The sequence below is a fragment of the Anomaloglossus baeobatrachus genome, chromosome 10, assembly GCF_048569485.1.
Source record: "Anomaloglossus baeobatrachus isolate aAnoBae1 chromosome 10, aAnoBae1.hap1, whole genome shotgun sequence".
In the NCBI taxonomy this organism is placed as follows: Eukaryota; Metazoa; Chordata; class Amphibia; order Anura; family Aromobatidae; genus Anomaloglossus; species Anomaloglossus baeobatrachus.
This window is the reverse complement of record NC_134362.1, coordinates 57,365,490-57,387,032: the sequence shown is the minus strand read 5'-3', so window position 1 is coordinate 57,387,032 and position 21,543 is coordinate 57,365,490. Positions and strand designations below refer to the sequence as shown.

Below are 21,543 nucleotides of genomic sequence, written 5' to 3'. Positions count from 1 at the left end.
ACAGAAGACACCCCCTCCTCAGTATCACCGACCTTCCTTGCTGTGACCCTTCTGAGCCGCGGCATCCCCTCCTCAGCCCGCAGCATCGCCGACCCTCTGTGCTGTGGCCCTTTTACCCGCAGTATCGCCGACCCTCTGTGCTGTGACCCTTCTGACCCGCGACACCCCCTCCTCCGAGCTCGCAGTATTGCCAACCCTCCGTGCTGGGACCCTTCTGAGCCACGACACCCCCTCTTCAGCCCGCAGCATTGCTGACCCTGCCTCCTGTGACACTCCTAAGCTGCTCCACCACCGACACTGCTCTCCTGTTGAGACGCACTAGTATTGTAAGACGGACCCTCATTTTAACATTAAAAAACATTTTTCTTTTTCGCTCCTAATTGGGAGACCCAGACAGTGGGTGTATAGCTACTGCCCTCTGGAGGCCGCACAAAGAACTACACTTAAAAGTGTAAGGCCCCTCCCCTTCTGGCTATACACCCTCCCGTAGGAGTACAGATTCCTCAGTTTTAGCTTTGTGCGCAAGGAGGTCAGACACGCATGCATAGCTCCATTGTTTTTAGTCAGCAGCAGCTGCTGACTATGTCGGATGGAAGAAAAGAGGGCCCATACAGGGCTCCCAGCATGCTCCCTTCTCACCCCACTGTATGTCGGAGGTGTTTGTAAGGTTGAGGTACCCATTGCGGGTACGGCGGCAGGAGCCCACATGCTGATTCCTTCCCCATCCCTTTTTACAGGGCTCTGGGTGAAGTGGGATTTACTGGTCTCCAGGCACTGAGACCGTGCTCCATCTACAGCCCCTGGAGAAGATGCTGGATGGAGCGGAGTACATCAGGGACATGGCCCTGCTTCCTCAAGGTACTCTGTGTCCCCGTGCATTTGGCGCTCACACCGCAGCATGCTGGGTGTTGTAGTGCGCCGGGGGACATCAGCGCTACGGCGCTTGTGCCATGGCCTCATTCAGCTTCGCTGAAGCAGGCACACTTCTAGGAATCGGTCGCGCCGGCCGCTGGGACTGCGGCGCGGCTGGCACTTGTGGTGCGCCGGGGACTTCAGCGCGGCCCGCGCTTTTACGGCGGCCGCGCTGATAACTCGAGTCCCCGGCTTTTGCGGCCTGCTTCCGTTCGTTCCCGCCCCCGGACCTGCCAGTCAGGAGAGGGGCGGGACGCTGGCCACGTCTAGGAATCGGTCATGCCGGCCGCTGGGACTGCGGCGCGGCTGGCACTTGTGGTGCGCCGGGGACTTCAGCGCGGCCCGCGCTTTTACGGCGGCCGCGCTGATAACTCGAGTCCCCGGCTTTTGCGGCCTGCTTCCGTTCGTTCCCGCCCCCAGACCTGCCAGTCAGGAGAGGGGCGGGACGCTGGCCAGTGCATCAGCGCTGAGGGCTGGAGTCGTTTTTACATACTCCAGCCCTCACAATCGGCACAGAGGGGACACTGTTTCCCGCACTTTTGTTTGGGAACTCCCACGGACCGCCCCTCTCCACAGACGCCGGCAGCCATTCCTGCTGACACGCTGAGCTGCAGAGGGGAGCCGGGGAGACCCAGACAAGGAATTCTGCAGCCTCTTACCCGCTATTCAGCGGGCGGTAAGCAGCCCTCAGGGCTCACCCCCTCTTGTGCCAGTAGTATTCTTAGTATTTTGTTTCTACAAATACTTTGTATTGCAACGGACCCCCATTGTGTGCAGTGCTCGGCCACTGCGGCGCTTGCACAGTCGGGACCTCTGCTGGACGTGACCCAGGGTGTACCACCTGTGAATGCTGTCCAGGTGACAGGAACTGAGTTTGCAGCTTTTGCTGACAGAATGTCTCTCACTATGTCACAAATTCTTGACACATTGCGAGCTAGGCCTGTACTTCAGGCCACGGACACTGTGCAATCATTGCCCCCTGGTCCCCCTCAGCTCCAAGCTCCGGGACGGGCATATACACCTCAGGGTGAAGACTCTGACTCGGACGATGGCCCCGGGCAGCCTAAGCGGGCTCGCTATGACGGGCCTTCACATTCATCTCAATGGTCAGGATCCCAGCGAGATGAATCTATGGGTGATGAGGCGGACGTAACTGATCAGGATTCTGATCCTGGGACCGCTCTCAATCTAGATACACCAGATGGTGACGCCATAGTTAATGATCTTATATTTAACATCAATAAGATGTTAAATATTTCCCCACCAGCTCCTCTTGTGGAGGAGTCAGCTTCGCAGCACGAGAGAATCCATTTCAGATACCCTAAGCGTACTTTAAGCACTTTTCTGGACCACGCTGACTTTAGAGACGCAATCCAGAAACCCCACGCTTATCCTGAAAGGCGTTTTCCTAAACGGCTTAAAGATACACGCTATCCTTTTCCCCCTGAGGTGGTCAAGGGTTGGACCCAGTGTCCAAAAGTGGATCCTCCAATTTCCAGGCTTGCAGCTAGATCCTTGGTTGCAGTTGCAGATGGAGCGGCACTTAAAGATGCCACTGACAGGCAGATGGAGCTCTGGCTGAAATCCATCTATGAAGCGATTGGAGCGTCATTAGCGCCTTCTTTTGCAGCCGTATGGGCACTCCAAGCTATCTCAGCCGGGCTTGCGCGAGTTGACTCCGTCACACGTGCATTTGCCCCGCAGGTAGCACCATTGACCTCGCAAATGGCGGCATTCGCGTCGTACGCGATTAATGCTGTTCTTGACGCTACAAGCCGCACGGCAGTGGCGTCAGCCAACTCCGTTGTTTTGCGTAGGGCCCTGTGGTTGAGACATTGGAAAGCAGATTCTCATTCCAAGAAGTGCTTAACCAATTTGCCTTTTTCTCGTGACCGATTGTTTGGAGAGCGTTTGGATGAAATCATCAAACACTCCAAGGGTAAGGACTCATCCTTACCGCAACACAGACAAAACAGACCCCAACAGAGGAAGGGTCAGTCTGGTTATCGGTCCTTTCGAGGACCGGGCAGGTCCCAATTCGCCTCGTCAAAAAAGACTCAAAAGGACCAGAGACGCTCAGATTCTTGGAGGTCTCAGTCACGCCCAAAAAGGACAGCCGGAGGAACCGTTGCCAAGACGGCGTCCTCCTGACTTGCGGTCTCCGATTCCCACACCTGCGGTCGGTGGGAGGCTTTCCCACTTTGGCGACATCTGGCTGTCACACGTCAAAGACCGTTGGGTGAGGGATATTCTGTCTCACGGGTACAGGATAGAGTTCAGTTCTCGTCCGCCAACTCGTTTCTTCAGAACTTCTCCACCACCAGACCGAGCCGATGCTCTGTTGCAGGCGGTGGCCGCTCTAAAGGCGGAAGGAGTGGTGACCTCCGTCCCTCTTCAGGAACAAGGTCACGGTTTTTACTCCAATCTGTTTGTGGTCCCAAAAAAGGACGGATCGTATCGGCCCGTCCTGGATCTAAAGTTGCTCAACAGACACGTAAAAGTCAGGAGGTTCCGGATGGAATCCCTACGCTCCGTCATAGCCTCAATGTCTCAAGGAGATTTTCTAGCATCAATAGATATCAAAGATGCGTATCTCCACGTGCCGATCGCACCAGAGCATCAGCGTTTCCTACGCTTCGTCATACACGACGAACACCTGCAGTTCGTAGCGTTACCTTTCGGTCTGGCAACAGCCCCCCGGGTCTTCACCAAGGTCATGGCAGCAGTAGTAGCTGTTCTGCACTCGCAGGGTCACTCGGTCATCCCGTATCTAGACGACCTGCTTATAAAGGCACCCTCTCAAGAGGCATGCCAACACAGTCTGAAGGTGGCACTAGACACTCTCCAGAGTTTCGGGTGGATTATCAACTTTCCAAAGTCTCATCTAACCCCGACCCAATCTCTGACTTATCTTGGCATGGAGTTTCATACTCTCTCAGCGATAGTGAAGCTTCCACTGGACAAGCAGTGCTCGCTACGGACTGGAGTGCAATCTCTCCTTCAGAGCCAGTCGCACTCACTGAGGCGCCTCATGCATTTCCTAGGAAAGATGGTAGCAGCAATGGAGGCAGTCCCGTTCGCGCAGTTTCATCTGCGCCCTCTACAATGGGACATTCTACGCCAATGGGACGGGAAATCGACGTCCCTCGACAGGACTGTCTCCCTCTCTCAGACTGCCAAGGACTCTCTGCGTTGGTGGCTTCTCCCCACCTCATTGTCACAGGGAAAGTCGTTCCTTCCCCCGTCCTGGGCAGTGGTCACGACGGATGCGAGCCTATCAGGGTGGGGAGCGGTGTATCTCCACCACAGGGCTCAGGGGATGTGGACTCTGGAAGAGTCCACCCTGCAGATCAATGTTCTGGAAATCAGAGCAATCTATCTTGCCCTGCGAGCCTTCCAACAATGGCTGGAAGGCAAGCAGATTCGGATTCAGTCGGACAATTCCACGGCGGTGGCGTACATCAACCACCAAGGGGGAACACGCAGTCGCCAAGCTTTTCAAGAAGTCCAACGGATTTTGACGTGGGTGGAAAGCAGAGCGTCCACCATATCCGCAGTTCACATCCCAGGCGTGGAAAACTGGGAAGCAGACTTTCTCAGTCGCCAGGGCATGGACGCAGGAGAATGGTCCCTTCACCCGGACGTGTTTCAGCAGATCTGTTGCCGCTGGGGGACGCCGGACGTCGATCTGATGGCGTCACGGCACAACAACAAGGTCCCAGTTTTCATGGCACGGTCTCACGATCACCGAGCACTGGCGGCAGACGCCTTGGTTCAGGATTGGTCGCAATTCCGACTCCCCTATGTGTTCCCACCTCTAGCATTGTTACCCAGAGTTCTCCGGAAAATCAGGTCCGACTGCCATCGAGCCATACTCGTCGCTCCAGATTGGCCAAGAAGGTCGTGGTACCCGGATCTGTGGCATCTCACGGTAGGCCAACCGTGGACACTACCAGACCGTCCAGATTTGCTGTCTCAAGGGCCGTTTTTCCATCTGAATTCTGCGGCCCTGAACCTGACTGTGTGGCCATTGAGTCCTGGATCCTAGCGGCCTCAGGTTTATCTCATGAAGTTGTTGCCACAATGAGACAGGCTAGAAAACCATCCTCAGCTAAGATCTATCACAGAACGTGGAAGATATTCTTAGCGTGGTGCTTGGCTCAAGGGTTTTCTCCCTGGCCATTTGCATTGCCAATTTTTCTTTCCTTCCTGCAGTCTGGGTTGGAAAAAGGTTTGTCGCTTAGCTCTCTTAAGGGTCAAGTCTCCGCGCTATCCGTATTCTTTCAGAAGCGCTTGGCACAGCTTTCTAAAGTACGCACGTTTCTCCAAGGAGTTTGTCATATCGTTCCTCCTTACAGACGGCCATTGGAACCCTGGGATCTGAACAAGGTTCTCATTGCTCTCCAGAAGCCGCCTTTCGAGCCTTTGAAAGAGGTTCCCCTTTCTCGGCTTTCACAAAAGGTAGTTTTTCTTGTGGCGGTCACGTCTCTTCGAAGAGTGTCCGAGCTAGCGGCGTTATCTTGCAAATCTCCCTTCCTGGTGTTTCACCAAGACAAGGTAGTACTGCGTCCAATTCCAGAGTTTTCTCCCAAGGTGGTTTCTTCCTTTCATCTCAATCAGGATATCACTTTACCATCTTTGTGTCCGCATCCAGTTCACCAATTTGAAAAGGGTTTACATCTGTTGGACCTGGTGAGAGCACTCAGGATTTACATTTCTCGCACGGCGGCTCTACGCCGTTCTGATGCGCTCTTTGTCCTAGTCGCTGGTCAGCATAAGGGATCGCAAGCTTCCAAATCCACCCTGGCGCGGTGGATCAAGGAACCAATTCTTCACACATACCGTTCTGCTGGGCTTCCGATTCCATCTGGACTGAAGGCCCATTCTACCAGAGCCGTGGGTGCGTCCTGGGCATTGCGGCATCAGGCTACGGCTCAGCAAGTGTGCCAAGCGGCTACCTGGTCGAGTCTGCACACGTTTACCAAACACTATCAAGTGCATACCTACGCTTCGGCAGATGCCAGCCTAGGTAGACAGGTCCTTCAGGCGGCGGTGGCCCACCTGTAGGAAGAGGCTGTCTGACAGCCCGTTCATGTGGTATCTTTTTACCCACCCAGGGACTGCTTTTGGACGTCCCACTGTCTGGGTCTCCCAATTAGGAGCGAAAAAGAAGAAGGGAATTTTGTTTACTTACCGTAAATTCCTTTTCTTCTAGCTCCAATTGGGAGACCCAGCACCCGCCCTATTTGTTCTTAGGGTTTCGTTTTTCGGGTGCACATGTTGTTCATGTTGTTTCTTAAGTTCTCCGATCGTGTTATCGGATTGAATTTGTTTTTGAAACTGTTATTGGCTTTCCTCCTTCTTGCTTTGGTACTAAAACTGAGGAATCTGTACTCCTACGGGAGGGTGTATAGCCAGAAGGGGAGGGGCCTTACACTTTTAAGTGTAGTTCTTTGTGCGGCCTCCAGAGGGCAGTAGCTATACACCCACTGTCTGGGTCTCCCAATTGGAGCTAGAAGAAAAGGAATTTACGGTAAGTAAACAAAATTCCCTTCTTTCCTATTTTCTTCCTCTAAATTTGGGGTGCGTCTTATAATCCGGTGTCTTTATAAAATGAAAAATACGGTAACTGGGTGTATTGTTTGCAAATGTATCATCTATATTACTCTAAATACAAATCATGGGTCACGGGCCCCATATCGGGAACCCAGATCTTTTTCGCTGTCAGTGAGTGAAAATGTTTTACACGCTTGTTCGTTCTCCCGTCTTCCACGTTCTTACACCCATGTCTGCGCTTTATTCCAGATGGCCGCTCCAGTAATGAAACGATCCATCACCGCTAAGAAAATCCTGCCTCGCAAAACGCTGGTACGTTCAATCATTTTAACTTGAACCAAAATTGTCTTTTTGCACCGATTTCTCACTATACATGAAAACATCCACAATAAGGGAGATGTCCTCACACTTCAGATATCCTGAGAAAATCAATAAAAAAAGACAAAACTGTCTTCCCCAGAGACGCCCATCATCAGGCTGCCGTGTGCCGGTCCGTGGTCCCTCATCAGCGCAGAGCAGGGTTGTGGATGTTGTCACTAGCGATATTTCAGTTTTTGGTCAGATGTGAGGGTCACAGGTGTAACTGTAATATATATTCTTGTGTGATGGCTGACGCTTTCTTTTCCAGGCTGCCCTTGTCTCGGCTGAGTCTCAGCCTCATGCTACGTCCACGGTAGAACAACCCAGATCTTCCTCCGGTTCTGCTCGGCGTGGCGCTGTACAGGCTGCACCACAGTCCACCCCAAAAGTGAGTATTTCAAGAATGCGACCAGTCTCATACGTCTGAATATGGACTGCATTGTTTGTACCGGCTGTTGGTCTCCGGATCCCAAACTGCACAGCGCCCTCGGACCTGCGAAAACGGCCATATGTTCACAGAAGCCTGCTGCGCTGCCATCGTGTGTGTACATGCTCCTAGGCCAACACACTACTACAAGTATAACGTTAACGCCATACATTACAGCAGCCAAAATGGTGCGTTACATAACAGAGTTAAGGCTGCTTTACACATTGCGACATCGCTAGCGATCTCGTTAGCGATGTGACACGCCAGATCGCAGATGTGATCTGCCGAGATCGCACATAGGTCGTTTTTATAGCGCCGGTCACATGTGCGATCTCGGCAGATTGCATCTGCGATCTGGTGTGTCACATCGCTAACGAGATCGCTAGCGATGTCGCAGCATGTAAAGCACCCTTAACTGTTAGTACACATGAAAATAAGTAACTTTGTAATAAATCTTACTAGCGAAATCTGCTTCTTTCTTCTCCTGGACTGATCATTCATTCTCAAAGTAAAATCTTCAGAGAATCCAAATTTTTCCATTACTTAGATAAGCAGTGACAGTTGGTGCTTATAACGTTCTATGGAGAAATGTAACTGTCGTTTTAGGAGATCTTACAGCAGAATGTCTGGTTCTGCCTCTAGTTCCTCCTCCCTCCATAGAGTTTTAAAATCACCAACTGTCATCTCCTATCTCCGTAATGGGAAACCTGTCTTCACTGAATACAGATTTTACTCTTGAATTCAAAGTAAAAAATCAGTCCAGAAGGAAAAGCAGATTTATTGGTTTCTTATTTTTACATGAAATAGAAATGAAATCGACAGTTACTCTTGTGGAAAAAATTGACTGGTCAAGAACTTTGTATATTTATTCACAAAACGTCTTTTTCAATTCTAGGTGTCAAATGTTGCAACCGCTCCAAGGAGAACCACAAGGGTGAGTGCAGCTCCAATTCCATCTGCGCAGTAAAGTAACTGGTCCTGTGGCTTTTGTTGGATCCATCATTGCTTTTTTGGTTTACGGGTGTGAACGGAGCAAGACGCCATGAAGATATTTGGTCACTAACAACATCTTTTCCACATCTAAATGTCAAATCCAAATTCTACGATGTGTCAGACACATAGGATGAATGGTGGACTGGGCATTGATTTCTTGCACCCAATTACCCACTATAAAAGTAAAGTGGCACTATTCTGTTTAAAGGGAACCTGTCAGCAAACACCCCCCCCCCCCCCCCCCCCCAAAAAAAAGCAAACAAACTGGAGTTTACATGCAGACATAGTGGTAATCTGCAGGTAAATATGTCCTGTAGTCAAAGTGGAGCAGCAGCTACAGGGAGAAAATAAAGGTATATTCTCCAGTGGTCGCTCACTTCCAGTCATTAGGGAGGTGCAGGCAGCTGTTGTTCACCGATCACTGCACACTGAGGGCACATTGATTTAACAGCATGCTCTTCAACATGTATGTGTGTGGCACAGGGTGTCAATCAGTGTCAGGGAGTCAGTGGTGACTGTAACCGCTCCCTACACCATCCTGATGTTCTCCCTGTAGCTGTACTTCTTTTTAGACTAACGGACATGTTAAAAACTGTATTTACCTGCAGATTACCACAGTGCAGATATGTACAGCTTTAGGTTTTTGGGGTTTTTTTTCCTACAGGTTCCCATTTAAAGTGTCTTTCTGCATAGGCCCTTTGTTTTCTAGCCTCTGCGCCCTTTGTCTTTTAGCCTCTGGGCCCGTTGGTTTCCTAACCTGTGTTGGCCCTTTTGGTTTCCTAGCCTGTGTTGGCCCTTTTGGGTTCCTAGCCTGTGTTGGCCCTTTTGGGTTCCTAGCCTGTGTTGGCCCCCTTTTGGGTTCCTAGCCTGTGTTTGGCCCCCTTTTGGGTTCCTAGCCTGTGTTGGTCCCCTTTTGGGTTCCTAGCCTGTGTTGGTCCCCTTTTGGGTTCCTAGCCTGTGTTGGTCCCCTTTTGGGTTCCTAGCCTGTGTTGGTCCCCTTTTGGGTTCCTAGCCTGTGTTGGTCCCCTTTTGGGTTCCTAGCCTGTGTTGGCCCCCTTTTGGGTTCCTAGCCTGTGTTGGCCCCCTTTTGGGTTCCTAGCCTGTGTTGGCCCCCTTTTGGGTTCCTAGCCTGTGTTGGCCCCCTTTTTGGGTTCCTAGCCTGTGTTGGCCCCCTTTTTGGGTTCCTAGCCTGTGTTGGCCCCCTTTTTGGGTTCCTAGCCTGTGTTGGCCCCCTTTTTGGGTTCCTAGCCTGTGTTGGCCCCCTTTTGGGTTCCTAGCCTGTGTTGGCCCCCTTTTGGGTTCCTAGGCCTCTGGGCCCTTCACTGCCAAGCCAAATCTGCTGGATTACGTGAAAGATCCACTAGCTCAATCACTGGGACTTCAGATTTTGTTCCATTCTGGACTTTCAGCTCATGCAGTCACTTCTAAGTTATAAAATCTTGATATCCCTTTACAGATTTCTCCACACATCGGAAAGGAGAATGCAGTACTGGACAAGACCCAAGATATTGCTAAAAGTGTGCCCGACCAATCCACGGCCTCCAAAATAGACGTGTTGTCTCCTATCCTTGTGAACGTTCCCCAGTTGCCCACCTCTGATGACCGGCGGGAGGTGATGTCTCAGAAGGTCCGGCGCTCCTACAGCAGATTAGAGCTGTCTATGAACGGCAGCTCGTTTCTGTACAGTCCCACCAGAAACTCAGATTCATCTGACACCTCTACCCCAAACCTGGCATCAAAACCAGGCAGGAGGTCACTTTTTGGATTTGATAAACTGGGAGCAGAAGAGGACGTACAGAGCAAGAAAGATGGTGAGAAAATGAAACAGACGTTTAATGAGAGTTCAATGGGAGCGTCCATCAGGCATTCTGCGGGGGAACCGGATCTCAACATCCCCGGGGTGGCTCTCGCCAAGCAGAAGAGGAGGAAACGGAAGGTTCCACAGATTGAGGTAAGGATGGCAAAGTTGGGTTTCAGTTTTTGGGGAGGAGGAGATTAATTTCTCAGACCTTGTGTGAATATACGGTAACATAAGATGCAGATCTGATCTATAGGAAACCACATGGTCCTTCCATGAATATGGACAGAAGAATATAAAGGGACATTTGCCTCCTGGCTTCACCCTACCAAACTGTCCTCAACATGCCTTGTCTCCTCCAACCCGTACCTTATGTTTTGGACTAGAACATGAATAATCGTTTAGGAGGCGTCCAGGTCTGGACAACAGAAAAGAGGAGGGGGGACCCATACTAATTAAAACCTTTTCTCGCGGGCAGAGGAAGCCGAGGGGTTAATGCCATTAAATGTGGTCACGTTGAGTCTTAAAAGTAGGTAGTTTAGAGTTCGGTCATAGTGATGTAAGGAGGGTTTCATATGCCGGTGAACACTGGCCGTTCTCTCATCCGAAGACCCTATAGTCTGGGAGAGGCAATACAAAAATGGATCTTGGTTTCACACATTTATGAAATCGGCCTAGGCAGCTAAGAGACAACTTAAAGGGGGTTTCCAGTTTTGTAAATTCCCCTTTTTACTGGTTGCAGTTAGTTAAAAAACAAAAATAATCAATCTGTGCTTTCTTCAGCGCTCTATTGGGAGACCCAGACGATTGGGGTATAGCTACTGCCCTCTGGAGGCCACACAAAGCACTACATCAAAAGTGCAAGGCCCCTCCCCCTCTGGCTATACCCCCCCGTGGTATCACGGGTTCTCCAGTTTTAGCTTTGTGTGCGAAGGAGGTCAGACATTCCATGCATAGCTCCACAGATTTTAGTCAGCAGTAGCTGCTGACTATTTCGGATGGAAGAAAAGAGGACACATATAGTGTCCCCAGCATGCTCCCTTCTCACCCCTGGATGGTGTTGTAAGGTTGAGGTACCTATTGCTGGTACAGGGCTGGAGCCTGACATGCTGTTTTCCTTCCACATCCCCTGGTAGGGCTCTGTGGAAGTGGGATCCTACCGGCCTCTCAGCTCTGACGCCGGGCTCCATCCACAGACCCATTAGAACCTGTTGGAGACGGAGCAGGAGTACGATCAGGGACAGGCCCTGCATCATACAGGTACTCTGTGTCCCCGGCAGGCACAGACACACTCCGGGCTGGCTGGGTGTTGTAGTGCGCCAGGGACCGCAACGTTGGAGTTCGTGTCCCTACAGATTACTGGGGGATTTTTTGTGTATGGGAACGCAGCGCCGACCCCCTCTGGACCGGGCGGCGCTGCTGTGACTTGTGGTGCGCCGGGGATCCGCCGTCCGCGCTTTTACGGCGGCGGCGGTTATAAATTGAGTCCCCGGCTTTTTGGGCCTAGGACGCCGGCAGCTCCGATTCGTTCCCGCCCCCACCCTGTCATTCAGGGTAGGGGAGAGACGCTGTTCGCTAGCAGCGACGAGGGCTGGAGCCTGATTTACATGCTCCAGCCCTCACACTAGGCACAGAGGGAAGCAGGCTTCCCGCTCTTGGCCAGGAACGCCCAGGGCCCGCCCCCCTTCTCTCTCAGACGCCGGCAGCCATTACATGCAGTCTGGCTGGAGGAAGGACGCAAGGCTCTGGGAGACCTGGACTAGGGGCTATCTGGCGACCACACACCCGCTTTTTAAGCGGGCGGTAAGCGATTTGTCTGTGCTGGTCCCTCTAGTGCCTCACGGTGTATCGGTGTACTGTACAGATATATAAATATTGTATTTCTTGCACTGTGAGGTCGCTTCTGGCTGCATCTCCCAGATCACTCTGTGGAAGCAGCAACATGCCATCCTCAAAACGCAAGGCTGCCAAGGCCAGGGCTGTGTGTGCTGCGTGTGCTGCATGTGGGGCTAATCTACCAGCAGGCTCCCATTGTGTGCAATGCTCCGACCCGGTGCTGCTTCGCCAGCCGGAGTCAGGAGGGGTAGTGACCCAGGCTGAGACGCTTGTAAGTTCTGCCCCGGTGACAGGGACAGACTTTGCAGTTTTTGCGGATAATATGTCTGTGTCTATGGCAAAAATCCTTGAAACCTTGCAATCTATGCATGGGGCTCAGTCTTTGGACACGGCGAGGCCTCTGTCCTCAGGTCCCCCTCACTTGGATTTAATCCAGCCCACAGGGGGGTCCCCGGCTTCACAGGCCGAGGATTATGACTCAGATGATAGCCCCAGCCACCCTAAGCGAGCTCGCTGGGAAAGACCCTCGACGTCATCACACTGCTCAGGGTCTCAGCGCAATCAGTCTCCCTGTGATGTGTCTGATGAGAGTGATCAGGAATCCATTCCTGGAATCCCTCTCAACCTGGATACCCCTGATGGGGATGCCATGGTAAACGACCTTATCTCAGCCATCAATAGGCTGTTGGATATTTCTCCCCCAGCCCCTTCAGCAGAAGAGGCGGCTGCGGAGCAGGAGAAGTTTCGTTTCCTTTATCCCAAGCGTAAATTGAGTGCTTTGTTGGATCACGCTGACTTCAGAGAATCAATCCAGAAGCACGACGCTCACCCAGAAAGGCGTTTCTCTAAACGATCTAAAGATACGCGTTTCCCTTTCCCCCCTGAGGTGGTCAAGCGCTGGACACAGTGTCCAAAGGTAGACCCCCCGATTTCCAAACTCGCAGCTAGGTCTATAGTTGCAGTGGAGGATGGCGCTTCACTTAAAGATGCCAATGACAGACAGATGGACCTTTGGTTAAAATCTGTCTATGAAGCTATCGGCGCGTCGTTTGCTCCGGCATTCGCAGCCGTATGGGCACTCCAGGCTATTTCAGCTGGCTTAGCAAAAGTGGATGCTATCATACATCCAGCAGTGCCGCAAGTGGCGCACCTTACCACGCAGATGTCGGCGTTTGCGTCTTACGCTATCAATGCGGTCCTAGAATCTACCAGTCGCACCTCAATGGCGTCCGCCAATTCGGTAGTTTTGCGCAGAGCCTTGTGGTTAAAGGACTGGAAAGCAGATGCTGGTTCCAAAAAATGTTTTTTCAGAAGCGTCTAGCACGTCTTCCTAAGGTGCGCACGTTCCTGCAGGGGGTCTGTCATATTGTGCCCCCGTACAAGCGGCCGTTAGATCCATGGGATCTGAACAGGGTACTAGTTGCTCTCCAGAAGCCGCCCTTCGAGCCTCTGAAGGAAGTTTCCTTTTCTCGGCTGTCACAGAAAGTGGCGTTTCTTGTTGCGATCACATCGCTTCGGCGAGTGTCTGAGCTGGCAGCTCTGTCATCCAAGGCTCCCTTCCTGGTGTTCCACCAGGACAAGGTAGTGCTGCGCCCTATTCCGGAGTTTCTCCCTAAGGTCGTATCCTCTTTTCATCTTAATCAGGATATATCCTTGCCTTCTTTTTGTCCTCATCCGGTTCACCGGTATGAAAAGGACTTACGTTTGCTAGATCTGGTGAGAGCACTCAGAATCTACATTTCCCGAACGGCGCCCATGCGCCGTGCCGATGCACTTTTTGTCCTTGTCGCTGGTCCGCGCAAGGGGTTGCAGGCTTCTAAAGCCACCCTGGCTCGATGGATCAAAGAACCAATTCTAGAGGCCTACCGTTCTGCGGGGCTTCCGGTTCCTTCAGGGCTAAAAGCCCACTCAACCAGAGCCGTGGGTGCGTCCTGGGCATTTCGTCACCAGGCTTCGGCTCAACAGGTGTGCCAGGCAGCTACCTGGTCCAGTCTGCACACTTTCACCAAGCATTATCAGGTGCATACCTATGCTTCGGCGGATGCCAGCTTAGGTAGAAGAGTCCTGCAGGCGGCAGTGACACCCCTGTAGGGGAGGGCTGTTTTGCAGCTCTAACATGAGGTATTTCTTTACCCACCCAGGGACAGCTTTTGGACGTCCCAATCGTCTGGGTCTCCCAATAGAGCGCTGAAGAAGAAGGGAATTTTGTTACTTACCGTAAATTCCTTTTCTTCTAGCTCTTATTGGGAGACCCAGCACCCGCCCTGTTGTCCTTCGGGATGTTTTTTTGTTGTTTGCGGGTACACATGTTGTTCATGTTGAACGGTTTTTTCAGTTCTCCGATGTTATTCGGAGTTAATTTGTTTAAACCAGTTATTGGCTTCCTCCTTCTTGCTTTGGCACTAAAACTGGAGAACCCGTGATACCACGGGGGGGTATAGCCAGAGGGGGAGGGGCCTTGCACTTTTGATGTAGTGCTTTGTGTGGCCTCCAGAGGGCAGTAGCTATACCCCAATCGTCTGGGTCTCCCAATAAGAGCTAGAAGAAAAGGAATTTACGGTAAGTAACAAAATTCCCTTCTTACTCACTCTCCCTGGGTCCAGTGCCGAATTTCCACTATTGTTCCCAGTGTTATTGAGCTCAGTTGCTGGCTGCCCCGATATCAACGTGAGGTCAACTGCTGTACACAATATCGCACTGGGAGCAGCAGCGAAGACTCAGCGCCGGACCTGGGGAGGGTAACGAAAGCTCAGTACTTTGTTTAATAAACAAACAAACTACAAAGCCCCCTTTAAGAGACCTTGTACATTTTATGGCTGTGACTGACATGAGCTTAAGAGCTGTCTACAGAGCCTGTAATAATGCAGCTTCAAGGGTGAAGCATCGTGGGGTGCAGGGCGCGGCTAGTCGCAACTTCTAATCTGATGGTTTCTTGCCTTAAATAGTAGAGTGCACTAGTAATTAGTAATGATCTGCGGTCAGTAAATATAAGGCTATGTGTACACAACGTCCTCTATATGTGTGCAGACCCGAGCATTGCAAGCAAGGGCAGATAAAAAACTGTTTTTGTTTTTTGCTGCAGATATATTATATATATATATATATATATATAATTAGAATAATTTTTAATGCTTACAAGTGATAATTGTATATTCACTACACAGAAATACATAGGTGCGTGTGTATATGTGTATATATATATATATATATATATATATATATATAATTCGCGTGTATATTTAATGCAAGCGATAACACAAATTATATATTCAGTAGGTGTATGTGTGTAATAATTTATCTATATATTAAAATATATATATATATATATATATATATATATATATATTATATATTAGTACAGACCAAAAGTTTGGACACACCTCATTCAAGGAGTTTTCTCTATTTTCATGACTCTAAAAATTGTAGATTCACATTGAAGACATCAAAACTATGAGTTAAAACATGTGGAATTAAATACTTAAAAAGGTGTGAAGCAACTGAAAATATGTCTTATATTCTAGGTTCTTCAAAGTAGCCACCTTTTTGCTTTGATTACTGCTTTGCACACTCTTGGCATTCTCTTGATGAGCCTCAAGAGGTAGTCACCGGAAATGGTTTTCCAACAGTCTTGAAGGAGTTCCCAGAGGTGCTTAGCACTTGTTGGCCCTTTCTTTATAGTTCCTATGGGAGACCCAGATCATGGGTGTATAGCTACTGCCCCCGGAGGACACACAAAGTTACTACACTCAAAACGTGTAGCTCCTCCCTCCTAGCATATACACCCCCTGCTAGCCAGTCCTAGCCAGTTCAATGCTTTGTGTTTCAGGAGGATCACACAGCCCAGCGGCTGTGCAGCACAAGGGAAGGGACACTCCTCACTGAGGAAGGATTCCCTCCCCTGGCTACCTCATTTGCCGCTCTCAGAGTAGGCCCCGCCCCCTCTCCTCGCTCCGGTCGCCATTTTCTCAGCGTTCTCTGTGCCTGCATAGGCACAGAGATTCCACGCTGTGACAGGTGGGGGCCTGGGCTGAGGGATAGAGGGCACAGACATGTCTGTTTAAACGATCTGCAGCCACGACCTCCGGTTTGTGCAGCTGCTTATTTTATCCGTTTATATTGCTGGGGGCCATTCTAGACAGAGCCCCCACCTCTGCAGCATGTCTCACAGAGCGAGGCTGCAGGCTGTTTTTATTATCCACTGCAGGTAGTCTCGTACGGCTGTACCGAGCTCATAACCACTGTGGCCCCTCAGCTTGGAGGCTCATTAATGGTCCCTCCAGCTGCTCCGGTTTCGGTGGCTGACCCCTGGGGGAATCCTATTTCCAGGGGTCGGCTGTCCCGGCATCTGCTGAGCATGCAGCCCCCTTCTCAGGGCGTTTTCTGCTTCAGCTCGCTCAGCAAAGCTCACAAGGGACTCTCCTTCTGGGCTCAGACCCCGTCCTCCTGACAGGGAGATGCAGGGTCCCCTGTCCTCCCCGTCCCGCAGCTCCGATTACGAGCTGACTCACTGGACGAGGAGGATGTCTCTACCAGGGGCTCGGACGCTACTTTATGTACATTGATCCGTCCGTAGGTGACGCAGATGCGAATGATTGGATTGCGTCCATTATACTTGTACTGGACCTCCATCCGCCTGTATCAGGGGAGTATTCCCCGCTGGCAGAAAGGCATCAGTATACCTTTAACAGGACGAGGAGTGTGTTCCTTAACCACTCCAGTGGTCCAAGCCCACAGCTTGTCCTGCAGACCCCACAGCGGGGTTCTGCTGCCTGTTTCCCCCTCCCATCAGAGGTGGTCAAGGAGTGTACTCATTCGCCAAGGGTGGCCACTCCGGTGTCTAGACTTTCAGCCCGGATAGTTGTATCAGTGGCTGACGGCACTATAAGGATCCCACGGTACATTAATTTTGTACTGGACCTCAATCCGCCGGAGTTACCTTACCTAGGAGAACACAACGTGTGTTCCTTAACCACTCCAGTTTTCAGGTCCCTGTGACCAAGCCCAGGGTCCGCTCTGACAGTCGCTTCCCATGAAGCGTGATTCTGAGGACTGTGTTTCCCCTGTCCACCAATGGTGGTCAAGACGTGGGCTCATTCACCTCAGGTGGCTCAGCCCGGACCGTTATGTCAGTGGCTGATGGCTCCTCACTTAAGGTTTTGCGGTCCGCCCGGTTGTCCTTTTGGCCAAGTCGGTATGGGGGCGGCAGGAGCTTCGTTCTCCTCAGCTTTACAGCAGTGCGGTTTTTTTGTACCTTCTCTGCTTCTCTGGAGGAGATGCATTCCCTCACAGGGACTCTATGCCCAAAGCGGTTGCCTGAACTTCCAGACTTCAGTCTTTTCATCCTATGCCAGGTCTGCCATGCTGGACACCGCACGGCGGTGGTCTTGGCTACTTTCCTCGCTATCCGCAGGCTCCTGTGGCTTCGGAAATGGAAAGCAGATGCCTCTATAGAGGTTCCTTGCTGGGCTCCCCTTTGGTGGGACCAGTTTCTTCGGAACCAACTGGATGAAATTAAGGAAGCTCTTGGCGGGGAGTGTTCTTCCTTGCCACAAACTTAAACCAGGGAACCTGTCCAGGGCAGGAATCAGTTGAGGTTTCGGTGGTTTCCGTTCCTCCATCTGATCGTCCTCTAGCTCGGCCTAGGTTCATAGAACCAAATGGCTCGAAGCTGCGTCTTCAGAAGACCGCAGGAGATGCTGCCACTGAGTCAGCTTCCTCCGAGCTATCTAGCCACGCCAACAACCTCCTTGGTCGGTGGCAGGCTCTCTCCACTTGGCGACGTATGGTTCTAACACTTCCTCCGTTCAGTGGTGGCGGGATTATATCTCCCATGGCTACAGGATGGAATTCTGTCCACCCGCCAAACAGATTTTTTCTGTCAACTCCTCCCGGCTCCAAGGCCGCCGCCTTCTCACAGGCCGTGGCATTTCTTGCAGACCAATGGAGTAATTGTACCGGTTCCCGACTGGGAACGGTTCTGAGATTTTTGCTTAAATCTATTCCTAGTCCCCGAAGAGGGCGGTGCCTTCCGACCTGGATCTTTAGCTTTTCAAGCATAGTCACGTGTGGCGTTTTCACATGGAGTCTCGGTCTTGTTCCGTGTGTTTTTCACCGGATCAATCAAGAACCCAAGGAGATTCCCTAGCAGCCATCGGCATCAGAGATGCCTATCTGCAGGTGTCAATCGCAGTTTCACACCAGCGTTGACTACGTTTTGACAATCGGAGTGGTCCAATTCGTGGCTCTTCCCTTGGGGTTAGCCACGGCCCCTCGAGTATTCTCATTGGGGCAGCTGTGATTAGGGTCCTGCACCCCTAGGGATTGGCAGTGATCTTTTGCCCTGGACGGCCTTCTTGTCGGGGCTTCATCCAGTCCTGACTCTTAGCAGAGTGCTTCGCTCACTCTCGCCACTCTAAGGCTATGTGCACACGGTGCGTTTTTCTCGGCGTTTTTGCGCGTTTTTCGGGTGCGTTTTTGGCCTCAAAACTGCATGACTTTGCTTCCCCAGCAAAGTCTATGAGTTTTCATTTTTGCTGTCCCCACACAGCGTTTTTTTTCAGCTGCGTTTTTGTGGTGACCACAAAAACGCAGCATGTCAATTATTCCCGCGTTTTTCACTGCGCTTTTCATCCATTGAGTTCAATGGGATGTTGAAAGACGCAATGAGAAACGCAAATAGCTGCGTTTTGGTGCGTTTCTAAGACCAAAAACGCAGCTATAAGCGCAGGAGGTGGGTAGTAAAGTGACGTGTACAGGAAGAGGATTCCTTCTGTCAGTATAGACAGAAGCATGAATCCTCCCGGTACCGTCACCGCCGCGTCCATCTCCCGTCCTGTGCATGTATGCTGCCGTGCGGCGCCATGTACAGGCAGGAGGTGGAAGCGGCTGCGAAAACAAAAGTTAACAGTAGAATAAAAAAAAAAAAAAGTTATACTCACCTGTCTGCAGCCTCGCGGTGCCATGCCCGCTCCCATCTCCTCTCACGGTATCGCCACCCCCGCTCCGGCTGTGTGCAGACGGCCGGGAAAGCTCCGATGGATGCAGGACCTTGCTTACAGTACCTGGCGATGGATCACCTGATGCAGTCACCTGACGCATCAGCTGATCGAGTCTCGGGCTGACGCGGGCGCCCGGCCGGTATCAGCGGATGCGTCAGGAGACTTCATCCCTGATTACCGGCAGCTGCTGCAGCGATCGGACGGGATCAGACTCCCGCCCCATCGCTCCGGGAGCTGCCGGTAATTCAGCACATAAGTGAGTATTATTTTTTTTTTTTTTTCTACTGATGCATCAGCTGATTGTATAATCGGCTTTTATACAATCAGCTGATGTGTGATGGGATTCACAACCTGACACATCATCTGATCGCTTTGCCTTCCTTCCAGCAAACCGATCAGATGATATTGGATCCTGATTGGACGGCGCGGGACCCTGACCCAGGATTACTGCAGAGGGGGGTTTATTTCAATAAAGATGGAGTCACTAATTGTGTTGTGTTTTATTTCTAATAAAAATATTTTTCTGTGTTGTGTTTTTTTTTTATCTTTACTAGAAATTCATGGTGGCCATGTCTAATATTGGCGTGACACCATGAATTTCGGGCTTAGGGCTAGCTGATAATATACAGCTAGCCCTAACTCCATTATTACCTGGCTAGCCACCCGGCATCAGGGCAGCCGGAAGAGTTGGATACAGCGCCAGAAGATGGCGCTTCTATGAAAGCGCCATTTTCTGGGGTGGCTGCGGGACTGCAATTCGCAGTGGGGGTGCCCAGAAAGCATGGGCACCCTGCACTGTGGATTCCAATCCCCAGCTGCCTAGTTGTACCCGGCTGGACTCAAAAATGGGGCGAAGCTCACGTCATTTTTTTTTTTAAATTATTTCATGAAATTCATGAAATAATTTAAAAAAAAAGGGCTTCCCTATATTTTTGGTTCCCAGCCGGGTACAAATAGGCAGCTGGGGGTTGGGGGCAGCCCGTACCTGCCTGCTGTAACCGGCTAGCATACAAAAATATGGCGAAGCCCACGTCATTTTTTTTTTTTTTGGGGGGGCAAAGAAATCCTGCATACAGTCCTGGAAGGAGGATGCTGAGCCTTGTAGTTCGACAGCTGCTGTCTGCTCTCCTGCATACACTATTGGATGGAGGATGCTGAGACTTGTAGTTCAACAGCTGCTGTCTGCTGTCCTGCATACACTATTGGATCGAGGATGCTGAGCCTTGTAGTTCTGCAGCTGTCTGCTCTTCTGCATACACTAGTGGAGAATGAAGAACACATTGAAGAAGGAAATGACATCAGACCTTTTTTTTTTTTGTTCACTGATAAAAAACGCAGTGAGCAAAAACGCAGCAAAACGCAGCAAAAAAACGCACCAAATCGCGGCAAAACGCGTGCGTTTTTTGCCGCGTTTTTTCGACGCAGGTGCGTTTTTGTGCGTTTTTAGCGGCCAAAAACGCACAAAAACGCAGCGTCAAAAAAACGCAGCGTGTGCACATAGCCTAACCTATTCGGGTGGCTTAGTGCCGCAGTGCACATTTGGTGCTGGCTTTTTGTTTTTTCTTCATTGAATTGGTCGGTGGTTGACCTCCACCTTGCTATGCACCCCTATTTGGGATGTATTCCATCTGTCTGGATTTTGGCGGTTGGTGACTGTTCACATTAAGTCATCAGGCTTTGTCCACAGGCTATTTACTTCATGCAGCATTTGCTTGGACCTGTCCCGCCCACAGCCATGACTCAGTCATGGGTACGGGATTGAAATAGACCAGGTGAGTGCTGCTAAGAGCAGTTCTACTATTCATATGTGAGGCCGTATGGCACATTTTATAAAAATATTTTAGTGTAGGACTGCTTCCAATGAGATTTGCCGTGACGTGGCGAAGCACCTCAAGAAATTGCAATTTTTTGCCAAAAATCTCAAAATTTTTAAAATAAGTACAGTTTGGAATGTTTAGTGCCGCAGTGCACATTTGGTGCTGGCTTTTTTTTTTTTTTTTTTTTTTTATTCGGGTGGCTTGTCTTTCTGCCCAAGTCCACTCTGACTTCGAACCAGAGGTTCTCAGGGACGCAATTCGGGACTCTGTCGGCACTTGTGAAGCTGCTCTTAGTCGTTCAGTAGTCCCTCCGCTGGTGGTCGGCGTCGTTCTATCAGACACCATATACAGGTGCTGGTCAGACGGTGGCGTCAATGGAAGCGATTCCTTGCCCAGTTTCTCCTGCGTCCTCTGAGACTAGATGTTTTCCGCTGTACAAGCGAACTCCCTCCTCCCACGGGGTGGTGGCTTCGCCACTGACCAGAGGCTCGTTTCAGTGGTGGCTTCGGCCACTCTGTCTCAGGGGCGCTCCTTCCTGACCCCGTCCCGGGTGATCCTCACCAGGATGCTAGTCTATCCGCCTTGGGAGCAGTATATCTCCACCGTGGAGCGCAGGGCGCTTGGACTCTGTCCGAATCAGCCCTCTGGATCAATGTGCTGGAAATCGGAGCTGTATTTCTAGCTCTCTAAGCCTTCACCATCTGTTGGCGGCTAGGCACATTCGAGTCCAGTCGGACAACGTGACAGCGTTTTCCTACATCAGCTTCCAGGGCGGGACACTCAGCCGCCTGGCAATCTTGGCGGCTCAACATTCTTCAGTGGACAAGGGACTCCTAGTCCACCGTA

The 21,543-nt window shown here is 51.0% G+C and overlaps 1 protein-coding gene across 1 annotated transcript in view; it reads left to right on the top strand.

Annotated features, from left to right (window-relative positions):
* CDCA5 (cell division cycle associated 5) overlaps positions 1–21,543 on the top strand; it is a 34,008-nt gene that overhangs the window by 4,154 nt on the left and 8,311 nt on the right. Inside the window, exons 3-6 of the mRNA XM_075326299.1 lie at positions 6,718–6,780; positions 7,097–7,216; positions 8,151–8,189; positions 9,705–10,199. Coding sequence (XP_075182414.1) covers positions 6,718–6,780; positions 7,097–7,216; positions 8,151–8,189; positions 9,705–10,199 — 717 coding nt within the window. The remainder of the gene's footprint in view (positions 1–6,717; positions 6,781–7,096; positions 7,217–8,150; positions 8,190–9,704; positions 10,200–21,543) is intronic.